The sequence below is a fragment of the Eumetopias jubatus genome, unplaced genomic scaffold (genome assembly GCF_037043125.1).
Source record: "Eumetopias jubatus isolate StellerSeaLion01/CBP00866 unplaced genomic scaffold, mEumJub1_p1.0 scaffold_9, whole genome shotgun sequence".
Taxonomy (NCBI): Eukaryota; Metazoa; Chordata; class Mammalia; order Carnivora; family Otariidae; genus Eumetopias; species Eumetopias jubatus.
The window spans coordinates 117,557,272-117,577,928 of NW_028274815.1; the positions used below are offsets into that span (position 1 = coordinate 117,557,272).

Sequence of the window (20,657 nt, forward strand, 5' to 3'; positions counted from 1 at the left end):
CTAGACACTTTGTTCTGTGTTGGTGATACTTGTGATGGATAATCAACTTTGTTTTGTAATACCAGGAGTAAAGTTCGGTAGGAATTACTAATTGTCTGTGACAATATGCCAGAATCACCTGAAACACTTGTTAAAACACACAGTTATTTTTGTGTTGCACTCTGAGGTTTTGATTCAGTATATGCGGAGTGGTGCTGGTAACTTATATTTCTAAAAGTCACCAGGAGTTGTTGATGCTGCTGGTCTGGGCACCGTACTTAGAGAAGCCCGGGTCTACAGTGAACCAGATGCTGTGTGAGAGAGAAATTGGTGTGAGATGTGGTCCCTGGCCTTGGGGAGCCTGCCTTTGATTTGGTATCTGCCTTCTTTATGAAGGTAGATCTAATTTGAGGTCCTGCAGGCAAGGTGCCAAAATGAGTCTTTGAGAAGTTCAGAGTAGGGAAAAACCTTTCTAGTTAGGAAGTCAGGAAGCTTTTACAGAACTATTGTGGTCATTTGAGCTGAGTGCTTAAGGGTCAATGAGTAGGACATTCTAGGCCGGAAAATACTTTGATAAAGATGTGGAGGTGGAAATGTCACAAGGCGGTTTCATTGGGTGGCAATTAGCTCATCACTTTAAGTTGTGTATTGGTAATGAGAAACAAAGTTTGGAAAATAATTGGGCTAAGATTGCATTGGACTTTTAACACTACAGAGTGAGGCTTTCATTAGAGGTGGCTGGCCATTGACAGGGGCCTATTTAGGACTGGAGGGGAGGGGTGGGGTGGTGTGGGGAGGGTAGAGAATGTACAAAGAAGGCGGTAACTAGCCAGAAGGTCTTTGGCATCCTTGTTGCATTCTTTTACTCCCAGGGATTTTTTTTTTCCTTCCCTGTTTGGTGGCAAATTGATCCTGAAAACGTACTGACCATGTTTACCAGTAGTAAACCATTATGTGGTTACCAGTAATTCACTGGTAATCTTGACAAGATTAACTATAATTTTTTTTTTTTCCCAAATCCCTGGCACCAAAGAGGAAAAAAAAAAAAAAAGAAAAACAAAGGTGAGGTGGGGGAGAGGTGGGTTCTAAGATGCAGAAGTTTGAAAAATTGGTTTGAGTGCAACTAATGAGAACTTTTGTAGTTGGATGCCTTATTTGGGAAGAAGATTATTTGGATTTTCAGCTTCAGTCTTACAGCAGAGTGATTTTTGTTAGATTTCTTTTTCTAATGGAATAAAACTGGTAAGGTAGCAGGCACCATTTAGTGTTTTGGCCAAGTCTGTTTAGATGTTGTAACATGAAGGTTATTCATGTGGATTATGAGATGAATGTGACCTCTAAAAACATGATACCTTTAGTAAGCAGTCATGTTTCTTTTAAAGTTTAAAAATTTATTACTACTCTTAAGCCCAGAAAATAAAGATTGATAAAAATTAATAATTCACCAAGCAATAAATAAAACTGCATTTTCCTCACATTCTTAATTGTTTTACTGCTCTTTGTTCTTGGCCTAAATTCAATGCAATTCTTTTTTTCCATCAAAAAGCAGATGGATTTTGATCTGTATAGATAAAGAGAAAACTTACTATGTAATCTTGACTAAGAAATGAAGGCATGCATACTACTTATCTTGAACATAAATAAGACTGCATGTGTTTCTTAATATTTTAATTCTCATACATTTATTATTGTGGTTGGAACTCCCTTGTGTTTATGCTTTGAAAAGTTTTGTTGCTTTCATGAAACTGTAAGTTAAATCATGATATCTTCTTAAATTTTAGGTACTTACACTGTGAAATTTTATGATGGAGTAGTTCAGACTGTCAAACATATTCATGTCAAAGCTTTTTCCAAAGATCAGGTGAGAAATGTGGTTTTGTGCTTTGTGGTATGAATAATGCTAACATTGTAGTTCTGTTTCTCAAAGATGTTACATTTGTTTATGATGGCAAAGTATTTCCTTCACCTGACACAATTTCACTAGAAAGCCATACACAAGTTTTCAGAAATTGTTAATATTTGTCTCTCTGCCATTTCCTGTTATCTCTTTTCCTCATCTTTTCTCAAAACTGTCTGGCTATTTTATTCTTTTTTTCTCTATCCCTGCGCCCTGTTCTTAGAGCTGTTATAATGCTTGAGGAAACCTAGAGTGTATTTTCTCCTCTTCTAACTTTGTCCTTCAGCTCATGACCATGACTTGGTGGTTTCAGAACTATAGTTTGGCATGAATTTGGCAATTGCTTGTGCTAGATATGCCTGGTTTGAAAATTTTGTTTCCTGTTGTTCCAGGCACCATGCATGTATTTGCTTGAGCATGACACAGGAAATATGGGCCATCTAGAAATGTTGGGCCTACTCTTTTCATACATTTTTCCCCTTTAGTCTTTTTCATGTTTATGCCTTAATGAAATAGTTGGGAAAGCAAGATCAAAATTTGGGTATTGATGTTTTAAAACTTCTGATTGTTACTACTTGTTAACTTTTTGAGTAGTTGTTGATGTGACGTATTTGGTGATCCTGGAACCTCTTGTGTCTTTTCTTATGATCAAATGCCTCTACTTATCACAAATTTTAGTAAATTCTTCTGTACATACATATATTTAGCAATTTCAGAGGGTTATGTTTCATGATATCGTTAAAGGTAGCCTTAAGAATGTTTTTGCCTTTTGCTGGTTTTCCTTTAAAGAAAATTGAAACAGTTATAAAGATTTAGCCCTGAAGATATTTTCTCTGTGATCATTTGCCCCTCAGGCATCTAAGGAGCTGCTATACAGTACTCTAAAATGTTATTTTGTGGGGTTCCTGACTGGCTCAGTCAGTAGAGCATGTGACTCTGGATCACAGGGTTATGAGTTTGAGCCCCACATGTAGTGTAGTTTACTTAAAGTTAAAAAAATAAGTAAAATGTTATTTTGGCCTTAAATTTGGCAATTTTTATGATGAGTTTGTGGAATGAGTTAATACAGATAGAGGACTGTGTAGATAAGAACTTATTCAGAATTGTCAGATTGTATCTAGAATTCCCCAAGTGGAAGTCCAGGGCTCCAGATAACAAACATTCAACTGTTTACTCTGCTGCACTGAATAAATTGATTGATAGCACTTGTGGTGCTTTGGGTTGGAGATGAGCACCTTACCCAGTGTGGATTTGTGGGTGCTTCAGTTCCCAATTCCCAGCTATCCCTGAGTGTCTCACCTCATCTCAGACCTGGTGGGTGGTCAGGCATAGGCCCACAGTTCCTGCTTGTTTGTTTTTTTTTCCAAGAGAGCGTTGTATTTGGATAAAAGACTTCTCAGGTCTCTTCAGCCCTAAGGATCTAGAGTTCCATAATGGCTACATACAAAGCTTAACTTCTTTTTTTTTTAAATTATTTTTTTAAATTTGCCATTCTCTTTTAATCCCCTCCCTGCTCCAGCTCTTAAAAAAGTACTCAGAAAGTACCTTAAATACAAGGAACCTCAAATAGCCATGGCAAGCCAGCCCAAGATTAGCAGGCTCCCTCCCACAGGGGCCAAAGTCTGGACACTGGGTCTGCACTCAACCTGGTAGTAAGAGCTGGTGCAGAATAAAATGGTTTTAGAGGCTAGTAGTAACCCGGCCCTGAGGGGCTTTCTACAACAGGACACCCGTAATAGGACCAGGCTGTGTAAGAAGTGGTGTTTGTTGGCCTTGTCAAAGAGCTCCTTCCCATAGGCATCTGGAAACTGGGCGCCCTGCGTCCTGTAGGAGGCCAAGCCTCAGGCCCCAGCCCTAGACAAGGTGCCCAAGTGATGGAAAGCAGCCCCTAGCCCGGCCATGACAGTGGATGGATGATCACGCACCTCCAAAGCTTAACTTCTTAAAAATACCTGTCATAGACAATTTTTAAAGTTTTTTTCATATATTATTAGAATAGATTGAAGTTTTTTCTGTGTGATCATACTGCTCTAAATGTTTTGATAATTTATATATTAGGAACATTAACTTTTTTTGAAGTTATAAAAACAATACATGAGCTGTAGAAAATTTGGACACTATAGAAAAGCACAAAGAAAGTAAAAATGAGGGGTGCCTGGGTGGCTCAGTCATTAAGTGTCTGCCTTTGGCTCGGGTCGTGGTCCCGGAGTCCTGGGATCGAGCCCCGCATCGGGCTCCCTGCTCCGCAGGAAGCCTGCTTCTCCCTCTCCCACTCCCCCTGCTTGTGTTCCCTCTCTCGCTGTGTCTCTCTCTGTCAAATAAATAAATAAAATCTTAAAAAAAAAAAAAAGGAAAGTAAAAATGATATAATTCTGTTATCTAAATACAGTTGCTCTTAACATATTGGCATATATCCTTCTGTGTTTTTTGTTAAGTATTTATATTTTTAAAATTGGGGTCATATATTACTGTTCCATATTTTGCTTTTATTTTTTAAAGGGGTATATTTTGCTCTTTTAACAGAATAACATTTTCTTAAGTTCTTAATAGTGTATGAGAATATGGCTTTGCTGGCTCTTTAGTATTTTGTAACATGTATATAACTGTACTGTCTGTAACCAATTCCCTATTGGGGACAGGTCATTTATAAGGGTATTTGTAAATCTGTGTGTACAAGTCAATTATTCTGTTGGTTCCGTTTCTAGGAATTCATTCTAGTTCAAAAGTATAAACTTTTAGTTCTTTTCACACAAACTGGGAACATCCTCCCCCCCAACCCCCAGGTGGTTATAATTTATAGTTCTGCCAACAGTTACTGAGGAGTGCTTCTCTCAAACCTGCTTTCAGAAAATTTGGGGGGCTTGAAAAAATATTTCCTTCTAGGCTCCAATCATAGGGATTCTCCTTGTTTATTACTTTTCCCTGTGGGACAGATTAAACCTTCACTCACTACTCAGTGAGTGAAGGCACTCATTCCAGCTTTTGGGAGAGATCTGTGTGCCCTAGTGTGTGCTAGGTGCTGGGGATCCCATATGAACATATGTGCTTCCTGCTGTTCTCTAGAGGTTTTGGAAGAGAGATACATACACAAACTTAATTGTAGTTTTGGAAACTCCAGAGCTTTCAGAGCTGGCTTTCAGAACTGTGTCCTACCAGGACACAGGAGTTTTAGAATGAATTCTTTAAAAGTTATTTAGGAGGAAAGTAACCAAGAAGTAGTACTTCTGTCTAGTAGACAAAAACTTAGTAGCTCAGGAGCACAGTTGGTGCCTTTGTTGGATTGGGCACAGCCTTTACCCAGTTGAGGAAGCAAAGACCCTGCTTCTGGTTGGACAATCTTTTTTTTTTTTTTTAAAGATTTTCTTTCTTTGAGAGAGAGAGACAGATAGTGACAGAGATAGCAAGAGAGAGCACAAGTGGGGAGGAGAGGGAGAAGCAGGCTCCTGCCAAGCAGGGAGCCAGACATGGGGCTTGATCCCAGGACTCTGGGATCACAACCCGAGCCGAAGGCAGATGTTTAACGGACTGAGCCACCCAGGTTCCCCATGGGTTGGATAATCTTTATAGCTTTCCTGTTCAGCCTCTAGTTATTAGTTTGTGTTCTTCTCTACACAGGGCCTCAGCATCCACTGGTACACTGAGCCAGGCCTCTGAAAGGCCCTGGGTCTGTGTAGTCAATGCTTGTGATGAGAAGGACATAGCTTGGAGGCATTTTTTTTAGAACACCTCTGTCAGAAAGATTGCTTTGCAGAAGTTCCTGGGCTATTTGTCTGTCTCTTTAATTATCTAGTGACTTATTAATAATCAAAATAGGGGAGATCACTCTGTCAGAAGGAATTGAACATGACTTGTCTTTTTTAAATTTAGGATTCGTTCTCAAGCCTCAGAGTATGGATGGATATTTTCAGTGGTTCTTTCCATTATGTGACATAGCATATGTCCTGTTTTAATTTGTTTGTCTTCATAAGTTTGCAAAAAACCATCTGATTTTATATTTGCAAGTAATCACAAAGTGTGTTTCATCGCTATTTTGCTCATTTTAGAATATTGTGGGTAATGCTAGGCCTAAAGAAACAGATCACAAAAGTCTTCCATCATCTCCTGATAAACGAGAGAAGTTTAAAGAGCAAAGAAAAGCCACTGTCAATGTGAAGAAAGACAAAGAGGACAAAGCCTTGAAGACAGAAAAGCGACCCAAGCAGCCTGATAAAGAAGGAAAGTTAATTTGTTCTGAAAAGGGGAAGGTGTCAGAGAAGAGCCTTCCCAAGAACGAGAAGGAAGATAAGGAGAACATTTCAGAAAATGACAGAGAGTATTCTGGAGATGCTCAAGTGGATAAAAAACCTGAAAATGACATTGTGAAGAGTCCACAAGAAAACTTGAGGGAGCCAAAAAGAAAACGAGGCAGGCCCCCTTCCATAGCTCCTACTGGTGAGTTTCCCAAGTGGGGTCTGCACTGGGCGATGCCAGAGTGTTCTGTGGCTCTTGGTGGTTCTTTATCACTTCCATACTTCATTTTTGTGACTGACTTTGAATCATCCTGTGATCTGAAAATAAGTTATGTTTGTGGAGCTGAATTTTAAGGGAGGCATGTATCCAGATGAATGTAAGTTGTAAAACATGTCCTTGACTAAGCTTCTGGGGTGGTACATAACTGTCCACTAGATGCTTCAGCTTATATGGTAAGGCCTTTTGCCTGTGCCTATTCAAATGATCTCAGTTTAAGTAAGCTTAATAGAACCTGGGATTAGGAAATAATAGTTTTCCTGAGAGACATGAAAGAGGAAAGAAGTAATTAGATATAGGTGTCTGACAGAGCCTGTATCAAAGACCACTGGACCTGGGAAGGCATGGGTGCATTTTGAAATTGAGCTCTCTGGAGAGTGATTATGGGTTGGACATTTTCACAGTCTAAGTAAAAAACTGAGATGACTAATTGGTAAGAGTTAAGGTTAAAGGGTACAGGTTTAGGGAAGAATGTATAGTTATTTTAAAAGTTGAAATTTAGAATTCTTCAGGAATATCCAAGAATAATACACATCCTGAATTTCTTCCTAGATCAAACACTCCTTCTCTAGATCAGTTCAGTGTCATGAAGAACCCATAGGATCTCTAGTCTGAATGCTGGCTAGGATAATCTGGCAGTGGTCTTCACATATTCTTGCTTGTATATTTCCTACATGAATATTGAAAAACAGAATCCTTTAGTACATTTTAGAGTGATAGCTATTTTTTCTCACAAGTTTAAATAGCTGCAAATGACATATTTATATTTTAAATACTTTTTGACTTGAAAATCATTAAATAGATTTTCATTAAAACTGCAGAACTACAGAGTTAGCTCATTCATTGGTCCTGCATGATGTGGAATGCAAAGCGAGTCCTATCAATCCAGGCAGGTACATCAGACTTAATTTCTGTGGAAAAAAGTCTGCCTAATTTACTTCAAATAAATATTAGTATTCATTCCCAGTAGACAGCTTTCTCACATCTGAGTTCTAACTTTAAGATAGGAAACTGGATATAGATTGATTTCTTCCCAGATGAATTAAGCCATCTACTCCTTTAGTGGTTGTAACTGAGTTTAGTGCTCAAAAACTGAGCATGCTGGAATTACCTGTAGGCCTAATTATGGCCTAGACCTGCACTGTCCAGTATGGTAGCCAGTAGCCACATGTGGCTGTTGAGTACTTGAAATGTGGGTGGTCTGAATTGAGATGTGCTGTAAGTGTAAAATATACTCTGGAATTGAAATACTAGGTACAAAAGAACCCCATAAAATATCTCAATTTTTAATGTTGATTACATGTCAAAATGATGTTTTTGGATGTATTGGATTAAAATATATTCTTAAAATTAAATTTACTTTTTTTTTTTTAAACTAAAGAATTGAAAATTACACATGTGGCTTGCATTTGTGGCTCTTGTTATATTTCTGTCTGACAGCAGTGGCCTAAATTCACTGGCTTTCTCTGCAGGATTCTGGGAGAGAATTAAACCCCAACTGCCTAAGGCATCCATAGTGCATTGACGTCTCTTCCATGCATTGAGAATGGTACTAGTTGTAAACCATACTTGGGAGAATTGAGAAACTTACCTCTGCATTCTCTGTTCAAATGAGGAACTCCAATTGAGAAGGTCTGGAGGTTTTAAACCTCTGGGCATTGTACCATGTTAAGATGTAGGATGAGTGTTAGGCAGGCTTTTTTATGTAAGTGGAAGAAGGGCACTTATGCAAGAAGAGGTGGAAAATGAGAACTGGTAGAAGTCTGATGTGTCCTCATCTCACCTTAGGAAAGCATACATATGGGAATTGAGTGCTCTGAAACAGATTCCCCTTTAGCTGTTCATGCTCTGGCTTGTACCCTCTGGAAAGTACTTACTGGGGTAGTTGTACTCAACTTTGCCGACTGCCCCTATGAAGCCATATGACTTCACTCAGATTAAAAAAAGGTGGGGAGGCATTCAGTTTATTGCTTTCATTTTGTAAGTGTAAGTTTCATACCAGATAGGATTGATTTAATAGGAAATGGCGTTTTCCAAGTTTGCCTGAGGCATTTCTCCCCAGTCAGAATATCTGGAATTGTTAACAGCCTTCCCGGGTGATTCTTAACTGTAAAACACTAATATTCTATGTAGTCAGCTCTGGTTTGTATGTGGTATCAAAGTGAAGAATGCTTACCAGATATCTTCTATGAGTTCAAATCTCCTTTAAAAATTGCTTGGAGGGGGGTGGGGGGATGGGGGTATTAAAGAGGGCATGTTCTGCATGGAGCACTGGGTGTTATGCACAAACAATGAATCATGGAACACTACATCCCAAACTAATGATGTAATGTATGGGATTAACATAACAATAAAAAAGAATAGAAAAAAAATTGCTTGGAAAAAGTTCATTGACCCAGTGCAGTGTTGAGCTCTCTAAAGTTTACAGATTTGATTGGAACAGGATCTGAGCTATTTAGGGAGGGTTGTTTGTATTTGTGTTTAATTTGGAATGTGTATGATTTCTAAGTTCTCACCACTTGGAACAAAATAACGTTGGCACGTTGGGAAGATTGAACACAGCCGAGGAGTTCAGCATACTCATTAGGTTTGCCTCCTCAGAGCTCAGCACTGTCTCTTGTTGGGCCCTTTGACATGGCCGATCTGAAGCTCCTGGTCTTCAGTGGGTCTTCTTCTCCATTGCCCAAACCCCCGGCCCTCTGAGGGCCACCCCCCCCAACTCTTTCCCCCTTTCTCTTCTCTCTCCTTTCAGCCTTCATCAGACCCCTTAGCTCTGCCTTCCCCCCAAGCTTCCTAGTTTCATTTCTTTAGTTTTTTCTTCTGCCTGTTTTTTGAATTCTCATCTTTCATGATTGGGGGGAGCTTCTTAAATGTTGGGTTTAAAAATAAAGAGTGACTACTATCCAAGAGTTTAGTGTCTGTACTGCTAAATTATGTCAGAGCTGGATTTGTTGGGATCAGCAGCCTTGCCTGAAACACTGACTATCAAATAGCATAGTTTCCTGAGATTTTTCTGGAATTGTTTTTAAGAGGTTATAAATGTTGACATTCTTTTTGGTCCCTCATAACTAGGACCAGTGCCAAGCTAACTAATTTAACAAGTAGAGATTGAAAACAATATTCAAACTATAGTCCCAGGTGTGCATCTTAGGAATTAGCCTGAATGGTGGGTTTCCTGAGTATTGGATACGTCAAGTTTTGATGAGGAGATTTGATGGTGATAAAAATGACTTTTTTTTATTGCCCTTGCACCTTCATATTTTATAGTAGTCATGTTGGGGGTGCATAGGTGGCTCAGTTAAGTGTCTGCCTTTGGCTCAAGTCATGATCCTTGGGTCCTGGATTAAACGCCGCATTGGGCTCCCTGCTTCTCCCTCTCTGTCTATCCCCCCCCCCCACCGCCAGCCCCATGCTCACTCTCTCCCTTTCTCTCTCAAATAAATAAATAAAATCTTTTTTTTAAAAAGGGAGGTGGGGAGGATAAGGAGGGGGAGAAACAGACTCCCCGCTGAGCAGGGAGCCTGAAGCAGGGCTGGATCCCAGGACTGCACTCTGAGACATTGACCTGAGCCTGACCTGAGCCAAAGGCAGACGCTTAACTGGCTGAACTACCCAGGCACACCTAAATAAAGGAAATCTTTAAAAAAAAAAAATTAAGTTATGTTGGGGCTTAGTGTTTTATTTTTATTTTTTATTTTTTTGAAGATTTTATTTTTATTTATTTGTGAGAGAAAGAGCATGCACAAGCCCAGGGGAGAGGCAGAGGGAGAAGCAGGCTCCCTGCTGAGCAAGGAGCCTGATGCTGGGCTCGATCCCAGGACCCTGGGATCATGACCTGAGCTGAAGGCAGACACTTAACCGACTGAGCCACCCAGGCGTCCCTGGGGCTTAGTGTTTAAAAGAGAGGATTTTAGAAGAGAAGTGTATGCAGAGCTGGGTCATAGGAGAAACCAAAAAAAGAGATGAAGGAAGCGGCGCCTCTTTGGCTCAGGTGGTAGAGCATGTGACTCTTGATGTTGTGGTCGTGAGTTTTGAGTTCCACATTGGTGTAGAGATTACTTAAATCTTTAAAAAAAAGAAAGAGATGAAGGAGGTCAGTCTACTGGGTGTCAGCATCTCATATTTAAGGAAGTAGTTTCTCACCCATTACACTTTTATTTTCTTATTAGCCCTTTGGGGGGTCTGTTTATCATGGGTGTGTGTGTATGTGTGTGTGTGTGTGTTTTATTTATATATAATCAGGAGGATTGGGCACAAAGAAATTACATAACTTCTTTTGTGTCGTTTTATATACACTGTAGCTGTGGATTCAAACTCTCAAACTTTGCAACCGATAACATTGGAATTGAGGAGGCGGAAAATATCAAAAGGAAGTGAAGTCCCGTTGAAACGTCCCCGGCTTGACAAAAATTCATGTGAGTCTCCGGTTTGTGTATGTGTGTGTCTAGAACTTGATGTTGATTGGGTTAACCTGCTCTGTATTCATGTTGTTTCCTATTCCCTATATATAGGCTCTAATGCTCTTTTTGGTCACAGGAGCTAATGTGGGTGGTTTGGGTCAGATAAGAAGGAGTTTTGCTTAAAGAAGAATAAATCCCAAAGCACAAACTATATATTAATGTTGGATTCAGTGGTGTAATCTTAATACCCATAAACTACATTTCCATTGGAAATTTAATGGCTTAGGAAGGGATGGATTTCATATGTTGAGTAAAACTTTAAAAATGCTATTTATTGATTTAAAAAAAATACTTTGGCTCCAAAAACGATTTGTGATTTTTCTAAGGCTTTATAAACGTTATTGACTTTGAAAATTAGTACATAGAGTTTTAAGTTGGAAAGCCCCAAAATAGAACTTAGTTGTCAAGATTGGGGCATGACCTTAAAACATATTTTTCAGACCATGAATAAGGATGATTCTATCCTGGAAGAGAGACTGCCTTTATTTAAAACTATAAATTAAGAAAGGATATTTCCTTTTATCACTGGTCTAATATTGTAGAAGTCTCTCTAAAGCCCTTAGAGAGGTAACCAGCCCAGAAATCTGTAATAGCAGAGTTATTTCTTCTTAAATGGGTTCTTGACCATAACCCTCTTAATGGTTTGTAGCCCAGGAAAAGTCAAAAACCTATTTGGAAAACACTGACAAAGATTTATCGAGGAGACGGTCCTCCAGGCTGTCCACTAATGGGACACATGAGATCCTAGATCCTGACTTGGTTGTATCAGATTTGGTTGATACGGTTAATACTGATCCTCTGCAAAACACGTCATCCAGTAACAAGGAATCTGAAGAAGGTGAGTCAGAGTGTGTGCTAGAATTGTCTTGCCAGTTTGTCTAGTGAGAACCAATCTAAATCATTGTATACTACCTCCACAAGTTTTAGATAGTGTTGAAATTAAATTTGTAAATGGGTTGCAGGGTTTCTTATACTGTTCTTCACTGGTGATTCAGTAGACAAACTGTACATGTTTGTTGTGATTGGTTTTACTTAAATATTTCTGAATGTTGGGTTGGAGGTATAGTGCTTAACAAGTCCCGTCCCTCTCTCTGTGTTTCTGGTGCCATCTCACTCTAGTGCTTCTGCCTTTTTGTCAGCACTTCAGAAAATCCTCTGTTTACTTTGGTCTCTTATTGGCCTTTTTCTTTGAGATGCTCACAGCTCTGGCTGTTATGTGCTGGAACCTGTGAATGTGTTCTTGTATGCTGTGAGGTGAATGGCTTCCTCTAAAAAGTCCCTGGATATCTTAGTTAGCTGTGGGACTTTTGGTTGGTTATATATCTGTATATGTTCCCTGGGCTTGCTTGCTTTCTTTCTTTTTTTTTTTCTTCTTCTAGGTCAGTTGAAATCTCCTTTGGAAGCTGACCAGGTCTCATCTGCACTGACTTGCCACTCCTTTGGTGATGGATTGGGGGCTGCAGGCTTGGAGTTGAACTGCAAGTCAATGGGAGAAAACATTATGAAGACGGAACCGGCTTCTCCTCTTGCCGAGTTACAAGAGATTTCTACTGTGGCAGGTTCCTATTTAGTGTTAACTTAATCGTCTTCTATATATACTTTTGCTTCTGCTTTGATGGTGAATTTAAAAAAATGGACTTTTCTATGATGTTTTTTCACCTTATTAATATTTTCTTACCATTTTAATGCTATATCCTTTTCATGTCTGATATTGCTAATTTGTATTCCCTCTCTTTTGGTTAGTATAGCTAGGGATTTATCAATTTTGTTGATGGTTTCAAAGAACCAATGTTTTACTTTAATTTTCTCTATTTGTCTTTTTAAAATGCCATTGATTTCTGTTGTTTTTTTATCTTTTTTTTTAAATTTCTGTTCTGATCTTATTTTCTTCCTTTATATTTTTCTAGAAACTTAGATCATTAAAAAAAAATAAAAACTTAGGTCATTAGTTTTAGATCTTCCTTTCTAGTATTAGCATTTAAAATTATAAATTTCCCATTAAGCACTGCTTTAGCTACATGCTGCAAATTTTGATGTGTTGTGTTTTCAGTTTCGTTCAATTTAAGATATATTGTGATTTATTTGTTGATAATGGGTTAACTTTGAAGTGTGTTGTTTCATATCCAAGTTTTGGGGTTTTTAGAAAGACTTTATTGTTACTGATTTGTAATGTAATTCCATTGTGGTCCGAGAGCATACTTTGTAGGATTTCATTCTTTTAAAATTTGTTGGGACTTAATTTTATGGCCCAGCATATGATCTGTCTTGGTGAATGCTCCATATACACTTGAAAAAAAAAAAGTGTGTTCTGCCATTATATATCTGTTCTATATCTGTCAGTTAGATCAAGGTGATTGATGGTGTTTTTCTGACATATATCTCCATTGATTTTGTTTTTTTTGTCTAATTCTATCAGTTTCCAAGAGAGGGATGTTAAAAATCTCTAACTATGATTGTGGATTTGTCTCTTTCTCCAATGAATTCTGTCAGTTTTGCTTCATGTATTTTGAAGTTTTGTTATTAGGGGCATACACATTTATAATTGTTATGTCCTCTTGGTGAATTGTCCCCTTTGTAATGTGAGATATCATGCTATTTTTGGTAATAGACTTTGACTTGAAGTCTGCTTTATCTGATATTAGTACAGATACTTTTGCTTTCTGTATGCATGGCCTACCTATTGCTATCACTTTTCTTTCAACGTAACTATGTCTTTTAAATTCAAAGTGTGTCTTTTATAGATGTGTCTTTTATAGATAGTATATATCTATTTGGGTTTTGGTTTTAACTGCAATGTGTAGTTTGTTTAAATTAAATGTAATTATTGATACAGTTGCTTTTAGATCTACCACTTTGCTTTTTGTTTCCTGTTTATCCTGTGTTTTGTTCTTTTCCACACTTCTGTTTTTTAGGTTAATTGAATTTTTTTTCAAATTTCATTTTAATTTAGCTATTAGCTATTAGCTGTACTTCTTAGCATTTGTTTTAGAGGTTACTGTAGGGATTATGATATCCTTAACTTTCACAGTTTACTTTTAATATTGAACCACTTTATATAAAATGTGTAGTCTATTAATCTTTCCCCCTTTATGCTCTCCCTGTCTCATGATACATCTATATATGCTATAAAATAATTTTTGCTCTTAATAACTATGTATTATAAAAATGAAGAAGACAAAAGAGGCTTATTTATGCACATATTTACCATTTCCACTTCTTCATACCTTCCTGAATATTACTTTTCAGCCTTAAAATTTTCCTGTAGTTTTTCTTGTAGTGCAGGTTTCCTCGTGACAAATTCTCTTGGTTTTTGTTTTTTTGAATGACTTTTAACTTTCAAACTTAAAGGATATTTCCACTGGGTATAGAATGTGGGGTTTACAGTTTTTTGGTTTTGTTTTGTTTTTCTTTTTAAGCACTGTAAAGGTGTTGTTCATGGTCCTTTGGCCTCTGTTTCTGAAGGGAAGTTAGTGACCATTCATATCATTGTTTCTCTGTGTATAATGTGTTTTCCTTTTGGTTTCTTTTAAGATTTTTCTCTTTATCATTGCTTTTTAGCAGTTTGACTATGATTTTTTTTTTAAGATTTTATTTATTTATTTGACAGAGAGATAGTAAGAGCAGGAACATAAGCAGGGGGAGAGGAGGAGGAGGCCTCCCGCGAGCAGGGAACCCGATGCGGGGCTCGATCCCAGGACTCCGGGATCATGACCTGAACCCAAGGCAGATGCTCAATGGCTGAGCCACCCAGGCCCCCCTATGATGTATTTTTTTTAACCTATTTGAGAGTCACTGAGCTTGAATTTGAAAATTAATGTTTTTTATCAAATTTCAACCATTATTTCTGTGAATATTTTTTTTTCTATCCCATTCTCTCTGTTCTGTCTTCCTTTATTGGTGATTCACATTAGAATTGGGTGAGAGCTTTTGATTCTGGGCCACAGGTCACTGGGACATAGTGACTTTTTCTTTTCTTTTTCACCCTTTTCCCCCTCTTTTTCAGATTGAGTAATTTCTATTTTCCAAATTCTTTCTTCTCTTGATTCCAATCTGCTGTTAAGCCCATCCAGTGAATTTTTTATTTCTGATGTTTTTATTTTTATTATTTATTTATTTAGGTTTTTACTTTTTTAAAAATTTTTTCAAGATTTTATTTATTTGACAGAGAGAGAGAGAGAGAGAGAAAACGAGCACAAGTAGGGGGAGCGGGAGTGGGAGAGGGAGAAGGAGGCTCCCTGCTGAGCAGGGAGCCCAATGCAGGGCTCAATCCCAGGACCCTGAGATCATGACCCAAGCCGAAGGCAGACGCTTAACCAACTGAGCCACCCAGGTACCCCATTTCTGATGTTTTTTAGTTCTAGAGTTCCCCTGTTTTCCTCTAGCTTCTCTGCTGAGATATTGGAGTCTGTAAATTCGTTATGAGCGTAGTTTTAATAGTTGCTTTAAAGCCCCTGTCTACCAAGTTCAACATCTAGATTATCTTGAAGTTAATCTCCGTTGATTGAATTTTTTTTCTCCTGCCTGCAGATCACATTTTCCCTTTTCTTCATATGTCTAATATTTTGTATTGCATCCTGTACATGGTGTCTGCTATGTTGTAGAGCTTGAATTATATTATGTTCCTCCAAAGAATGCTGATTTCTTTGTTCAAAAGGGCAACTAATTTGGCTTAACTCAAATTCCATTTTTTTTTCCTCTGCAGTGGGCAGCAGCTGAAGTCTCTGCTCAGTTCTTTTAACTTTTGTTGGGCTGCTTGAAACTGTACATTCAAAGATCAGCCAGAAATTTAGGCAGAGTTTATATGAAGAAATTGAGGCCACCCTTTTGTGGCTTTCCTTTTTAGGACTTTCTCCCTCATTTTCTAGCTGTTGTAGTTGCCCTGAACTTTGTCTTTTATTTTTTCAACCAGTAAGACTAAGTTTCTTACTTGAGTTTTAGCTACCTGGTGTTACTGACTGGAGTCTGCCTTTAGGTGAAAAGCCTTAAAATATGGGAAACTTATCTAGTGCTGTTCCCTTATTCCAATTATCCAACTCTTATTTCTGCGGGCTTTTTGTTACTCTTTAGTGCCTTTTCATATTTGTTTTTTAATATTTTTTTGTAGTTTATAATGGTTGTATGCAAAAGGGATGTCCCACTATGAGCTTTTCTAACATGACTGAAAGAGAAAATGTTATGGTAATGGGCAGCCTAGGAAGTTGTACACATTCATGACTACACAGAGGGATTTTTTCTTTTAAGTAGTGATTGCTTGTTGCATTAATAGCTACTTGGATGTTACATTTCGATAATGTTATATTTGTGGTGAATGTTCAGAGTCCAGGATGGTGCTGACCATGAATGAATCTTGATCTTTGCCTTTTACAGTGAAGAACATCTAAGCCACTTTTTTTGTGTGTATGTGTATTTATTTTTTATTTTCCTTTTTAAAAAGTACTATAAAAATAATACAGATCTGATCATAAAAATGTCTATATAGAGGCTTTAGGAGTTAAAGTGAGAAGTGTCTTCTATCTTTCTCCTTTTCCCTTGGGTAAACCTCTTTTATTTGTTATTTTTCCAGATCCTTTTCTGTATGTTTACATAGGTAGGGAAGCAATTAAGATTTAAATGTAATTGGTTTAATTCTAGCCTATTGTTCTGTTATTTTTGTAGTCTTCTGGAGATCTGTCTTTGTCAGTATATTTGTTTCTTTTTTTTTTTTTTAAGATTTTATTTATATATTTGATGCAGAAGAGAGCACAAGCAGGGGGAGCGGCAGGCAGAGGGAGAGGGAGAACCAGGCTCCCTGCTAAGGAAGGAGCCTGATGCAGGACTCGATCCCAGGACCCTGGGATCATGACCTGAGCCGAAGGCAGTGGCTTAACCAACTGAGCCACCCAGGCGCCCCTTGTTTCATTCTTTTTAGTGATTGAATATTAGTGTCTTGTAAGAATGTTCCATCATATATTTAACCATTTCCCTTTTGATGGACATTTAGAGTGTTTCTGAGCAATCAGTGTTTCAAACAATGATGCAGTGGTATTCCTTGAATATATATTTTTGACCACTTGGTGAATAGCCCTTTGGGATAACTTTCTTTGAGTATTGCTGGATTTAAGGGAATGCACATTTTAAATTGCATCAACAAATTACCCTCCAAAAAGACCATTCCACTTAATATTTTGACTAAGAGTATGGTAGAGTATATTTTTCCTTACATCCTTGCCATCTATGGATATTATTCATCTTTTAAATTTTCTCAAATTTGTGTTAACATTGGAAACAAGACTTCATTTTTTAAGTTCTGTGGTTTTTTTAAATGAGATTGAACATTTTTCATGTGTTTATTGAATATTTTTATCCATTTTTCTGTGAATTTTCTTTGCTCACTTCCTATTGGGTTGTTTTTATTATTGATTTGCACAATAAGGTTTTCTTTGTATATTATGATATTGATCCTTTTTCTTTTATATAAATTGTACTTTATTTTCTCTTGGTCTTTCACTTTTATTTATTGTAATTTATAACACCAAAATTAATTAATTTCCTTCAGTATTTAGAAAACATAGTTATCATAATATGCATATAATCAATATTATTACATATGTATTTTACCATATTTAAAAAATCACATTAATTATTGTGTAAGCCACCCTTTAAAATTTTTCATGAAATCCAAAGTGTTTTCCACTGATAGCTCATACTCAAAGTTCTTGATCAACATTCATCTTTAAAAATTTCTTTATTTTGCAGTGTTTGACTTATCATGAATTAAAAGGAGTAGAATAAGGGAGAAAGGAATTAAGTATAGGCAAATTTTGGCATTTCCTAGATGTCTGTGATGGCCTAAAGGCTTGCAGGGTAGCCTTCTTCTGGACTACGGCAGACCTAACGAGGGGAAGACATAGCCTTTTGGAAAATTTAGCCAGAAATGAGCTGTGTAATCAAATCTCATGAGATTCTATTGATGACATGGTTCTAGACCTGGGAAGTGTTCCTTTGGTAAATATGGGTCATCTGTAACCTTCTCCCTTTCCAGTGTGTGGAGAGTATGGGCTCTGTTGTTCTCAAAATAAAACTACTTATGTACGTATGAGCCCAGAGGAAGAATGAAGCTTGAGGAGATTTGTGGGTTGCCAGTTGTTCCCTGGAGAAGAATATGCTGAGACTTTCTTTTAGTGAGAATCTTGGGGAAATAGTAAAGGTTAAATGAGATTTTGCTAACAAGCTTTGATTGCACATCTTTTTTTACACAGTTGAAACACCTTATGGACCTGCTAAGTACCAGGCACTCTGCTAAAATAAGTAGTATCACTGACACAAGATCAGTAAGACTTAATGGCTACCTGAAGACCATCCTAACTTAGGAGACATGCATGACATTTAAGCTAAATCTTTTTTTTTTTTAACTTAAATTCAATTAGCCAATACATAGTACATCATTAGTTTCAGATGTAGTGTTCAACAGTTTTAAGCTGAATCTTGATGGATGAATAGTACTGTCCCATGAGTGATGGATGGGGTCTGGGTATTCCAGCAGAGGGAACAACATAAGCAAAGGTGTAACACGTTTCCTATTATGTTATTTCATTGGAGAGAAGGTAGTCAATTGAATATTTGATGATTCTGTATTTTGACACTACATACTTGTGACTTTATTTAATTTTAGCTTTCACGAAATCTGTACATTTATATTCTGCTTTGTGTTGTACTAATTTTAAGTCGAATTTATATATTTAACAATGAATATATGATTTGAAAGTCTTTCCTTTTCTTCTTGAAGGGCAGATTCCAGATATTCGGAGTACTTTAAATTATAAATGGAAAATTTTACTTTGTTAAAAAGGTGAAAGACATTTAATTTTTTTTTGAAGATTTTATTTATTTATTTGACAGAGAGAGACAGCGAGAGAGGGAACACAAGCAGGAGGAGTGGGCGAGGGAGAAGCAGGCTTCCTGCTGAGCAGGGAGCCCCATATGGGGCTTGATCCCAGGACCCTGGATCATGACCTGAGCCGAAGGCAGTTGCCCAACAACTGAGCTACCCAGGTGCCCCTAAATGGTTTTGTTTTTAACAGGACCATTTATAAGACTGACACCATAGTGAGTATATGTCATCAGAATTGCATACTTTTATTGATTTATTTATTTTTAAAGAGTTTATTTATTTATCTGACAGAGAGCACAAGCAGAGGGAGAAGCAGGCTCCCCACTGAGCAGAGAGTCTGACGTGGGGTTTGATCCCAGGACCCTGGGATTGTGACCTGAGCTGAAGGCAGACGCTTACCCAACTGAGCCACTCAGGCGCCCTTTATTATTATATTATTTTTTATGTAGGCTCCATGCCCAGAATGGAGCCCAACGTGGGGCTTGAACTCATGACAGTGAGACCAAAACCTGAGCTGAGATAAGAGTCAGACACTTAACTGACTGACTAGTCGGGTGCTTCCCCCACCCCTTTTTCTTAAGTAGGTCTCACGTTCAATGTGGAGCCCAATGGGGGCTTGAACTCATGACCCCAAGATCAAGAGTTGGATACGTAACCAACTGAGCCACCCAGATGCCTGTTTGGCAGGCGGGTGTGGGGTTGTCCTTGACCACATGCCATGAGGTTAACGTAAGTGGTATAGCAGAGCAGCATTTTGAAAATAGTAAACTGAAAGTATTCAGATATTCACTCCTAGCTCCTCCATGGTGCCTTTAGGTTGGTCTTTTGTCCCACTGGGTCTAGAGTGTTGTGCCTTAGCCTTGTGGCCTTTTCTTGGGTGTAAATGATTTCCCTTTTCTTGCTGAGCCTTCTGTCAGGGGTAGCACTCCTCTCCTCCCAACCTACTTTTCTGTCATCTGGGAGAAATGGACTTGATGTTCACATGAGTTGGAAATTTAATCTCAGAACCTGGTTGTCTGTTTTGGTGTAGAGAGCTCTAGATGACAGCCATGTTCCTTATAATTCAGAAGACTAAGCTCTTAAATTATATTGTCTTGAGGGTGGTGTTATGTTAGACATCACTTGAAATTGGGAATGAATTGTTCCTACATCACCAAGAAATATGCTATGCATATAAGAGGAGTGAGGAGACTAGGCTAGAGGCTAAATCTAGTGCCTGTTTTATTTATTTATTTATTTATTTATTTATTTATTTATTTTTAAAGATTTTATTTATTTAACAGAGAGAGACACAGCTAAAGAGGGAACACAAGCAGGGGGAGTGGGAGAGAGAGAAGCAGGCTTCCCGCTGAGCAGGGAGCCCAAAGTGGGGCTTGATCCCTGGACCTTGGGATCATGACCTGAGCTGAAGGCAGATGCTTAACGACTGAGCCACCCAGGCACCCCTATTTTATTATTTTTTAAAAAGATTTATTCATTTATTTGACAGAGAGAGTGCACACATGCGCAAGCAAGGAGAGCAGCAGGCAGAGGCAGAGGGAGAAGCAGGCTCCCTGAGGAGCAGGGAGCCCGACTCGGGTCTCGATCCCAGGACCCTGATATCATGATCTGAGCCAAAGGCAGATGCTTAACCGACTGAGCCACCCAGGTGCCCCTATTTTAAGATTTAAAAATTTATTCATTTGAGAGAGAGTGAGCGAGAGCGAGAGAGCACAAGCAAGGAGTGGGGAAGATAAGCAGACTCCCTACTGAGCAGGGAGTCTTACGTGGGGCTTGATCTCAGGACCCTGAGATCATGACCTGAGCCAAAGGCAGATGCTTAGCCAACTGAGCCACCCAGGCGCCCCCTCCAGTGCCTGTTTAAAGTTTATACATTTTGGGGGGTTTTAAGTTCTTTTCAAAAGACACACATACAGTTTCTGTAAGATTTCATGTCTTCTTTTGC

The 20,657-nt window shown here is 38.2% G+C and overlaps 1 protein-coding gene and 1 pseudogene across 2 annotated transcripts in view; one reads left to right on the forward strand and one right to left on the reverse strand.

Moving 5' to 3' along the window:
- The window catches only part of PHF20 (PHD finger protein 20), a 145,375-nt gene that overhangs the window by 66,832 nt on the left and 57,886 nt on the right, over positions 1-20,657 (forward strand). For both annotated transcript variants that reach the window (XM_028118613.2, XM_028118614.2), the window contains exons 5-9: positions 1,761-1,840; positions 5,920-6,307; positions 10,684-10,797; positions 11,492-11,680; positions 12,222-12,401. In XM_028118613.2, the coding sequence (XP_027974414.1) occupies positions 1,761-1,840; positions 5,920-6,307; positions 10,684-10,797; positions 11,492-11,680; positions 12,222-12,401 (951 nt within the window). The remainder of the gene's footprint in view (positions 1-1,760; positions 1,841-5,919; positions 6,308-10,683; positions 10,798-11,491; positions 11,681-12,221; positions 12,402-20,657) is intronic.
- Positions 3,439-3,777, reverse strand: LOC114220648 (transmembrane protein 256 pseudogene; annotated as a pseudogene).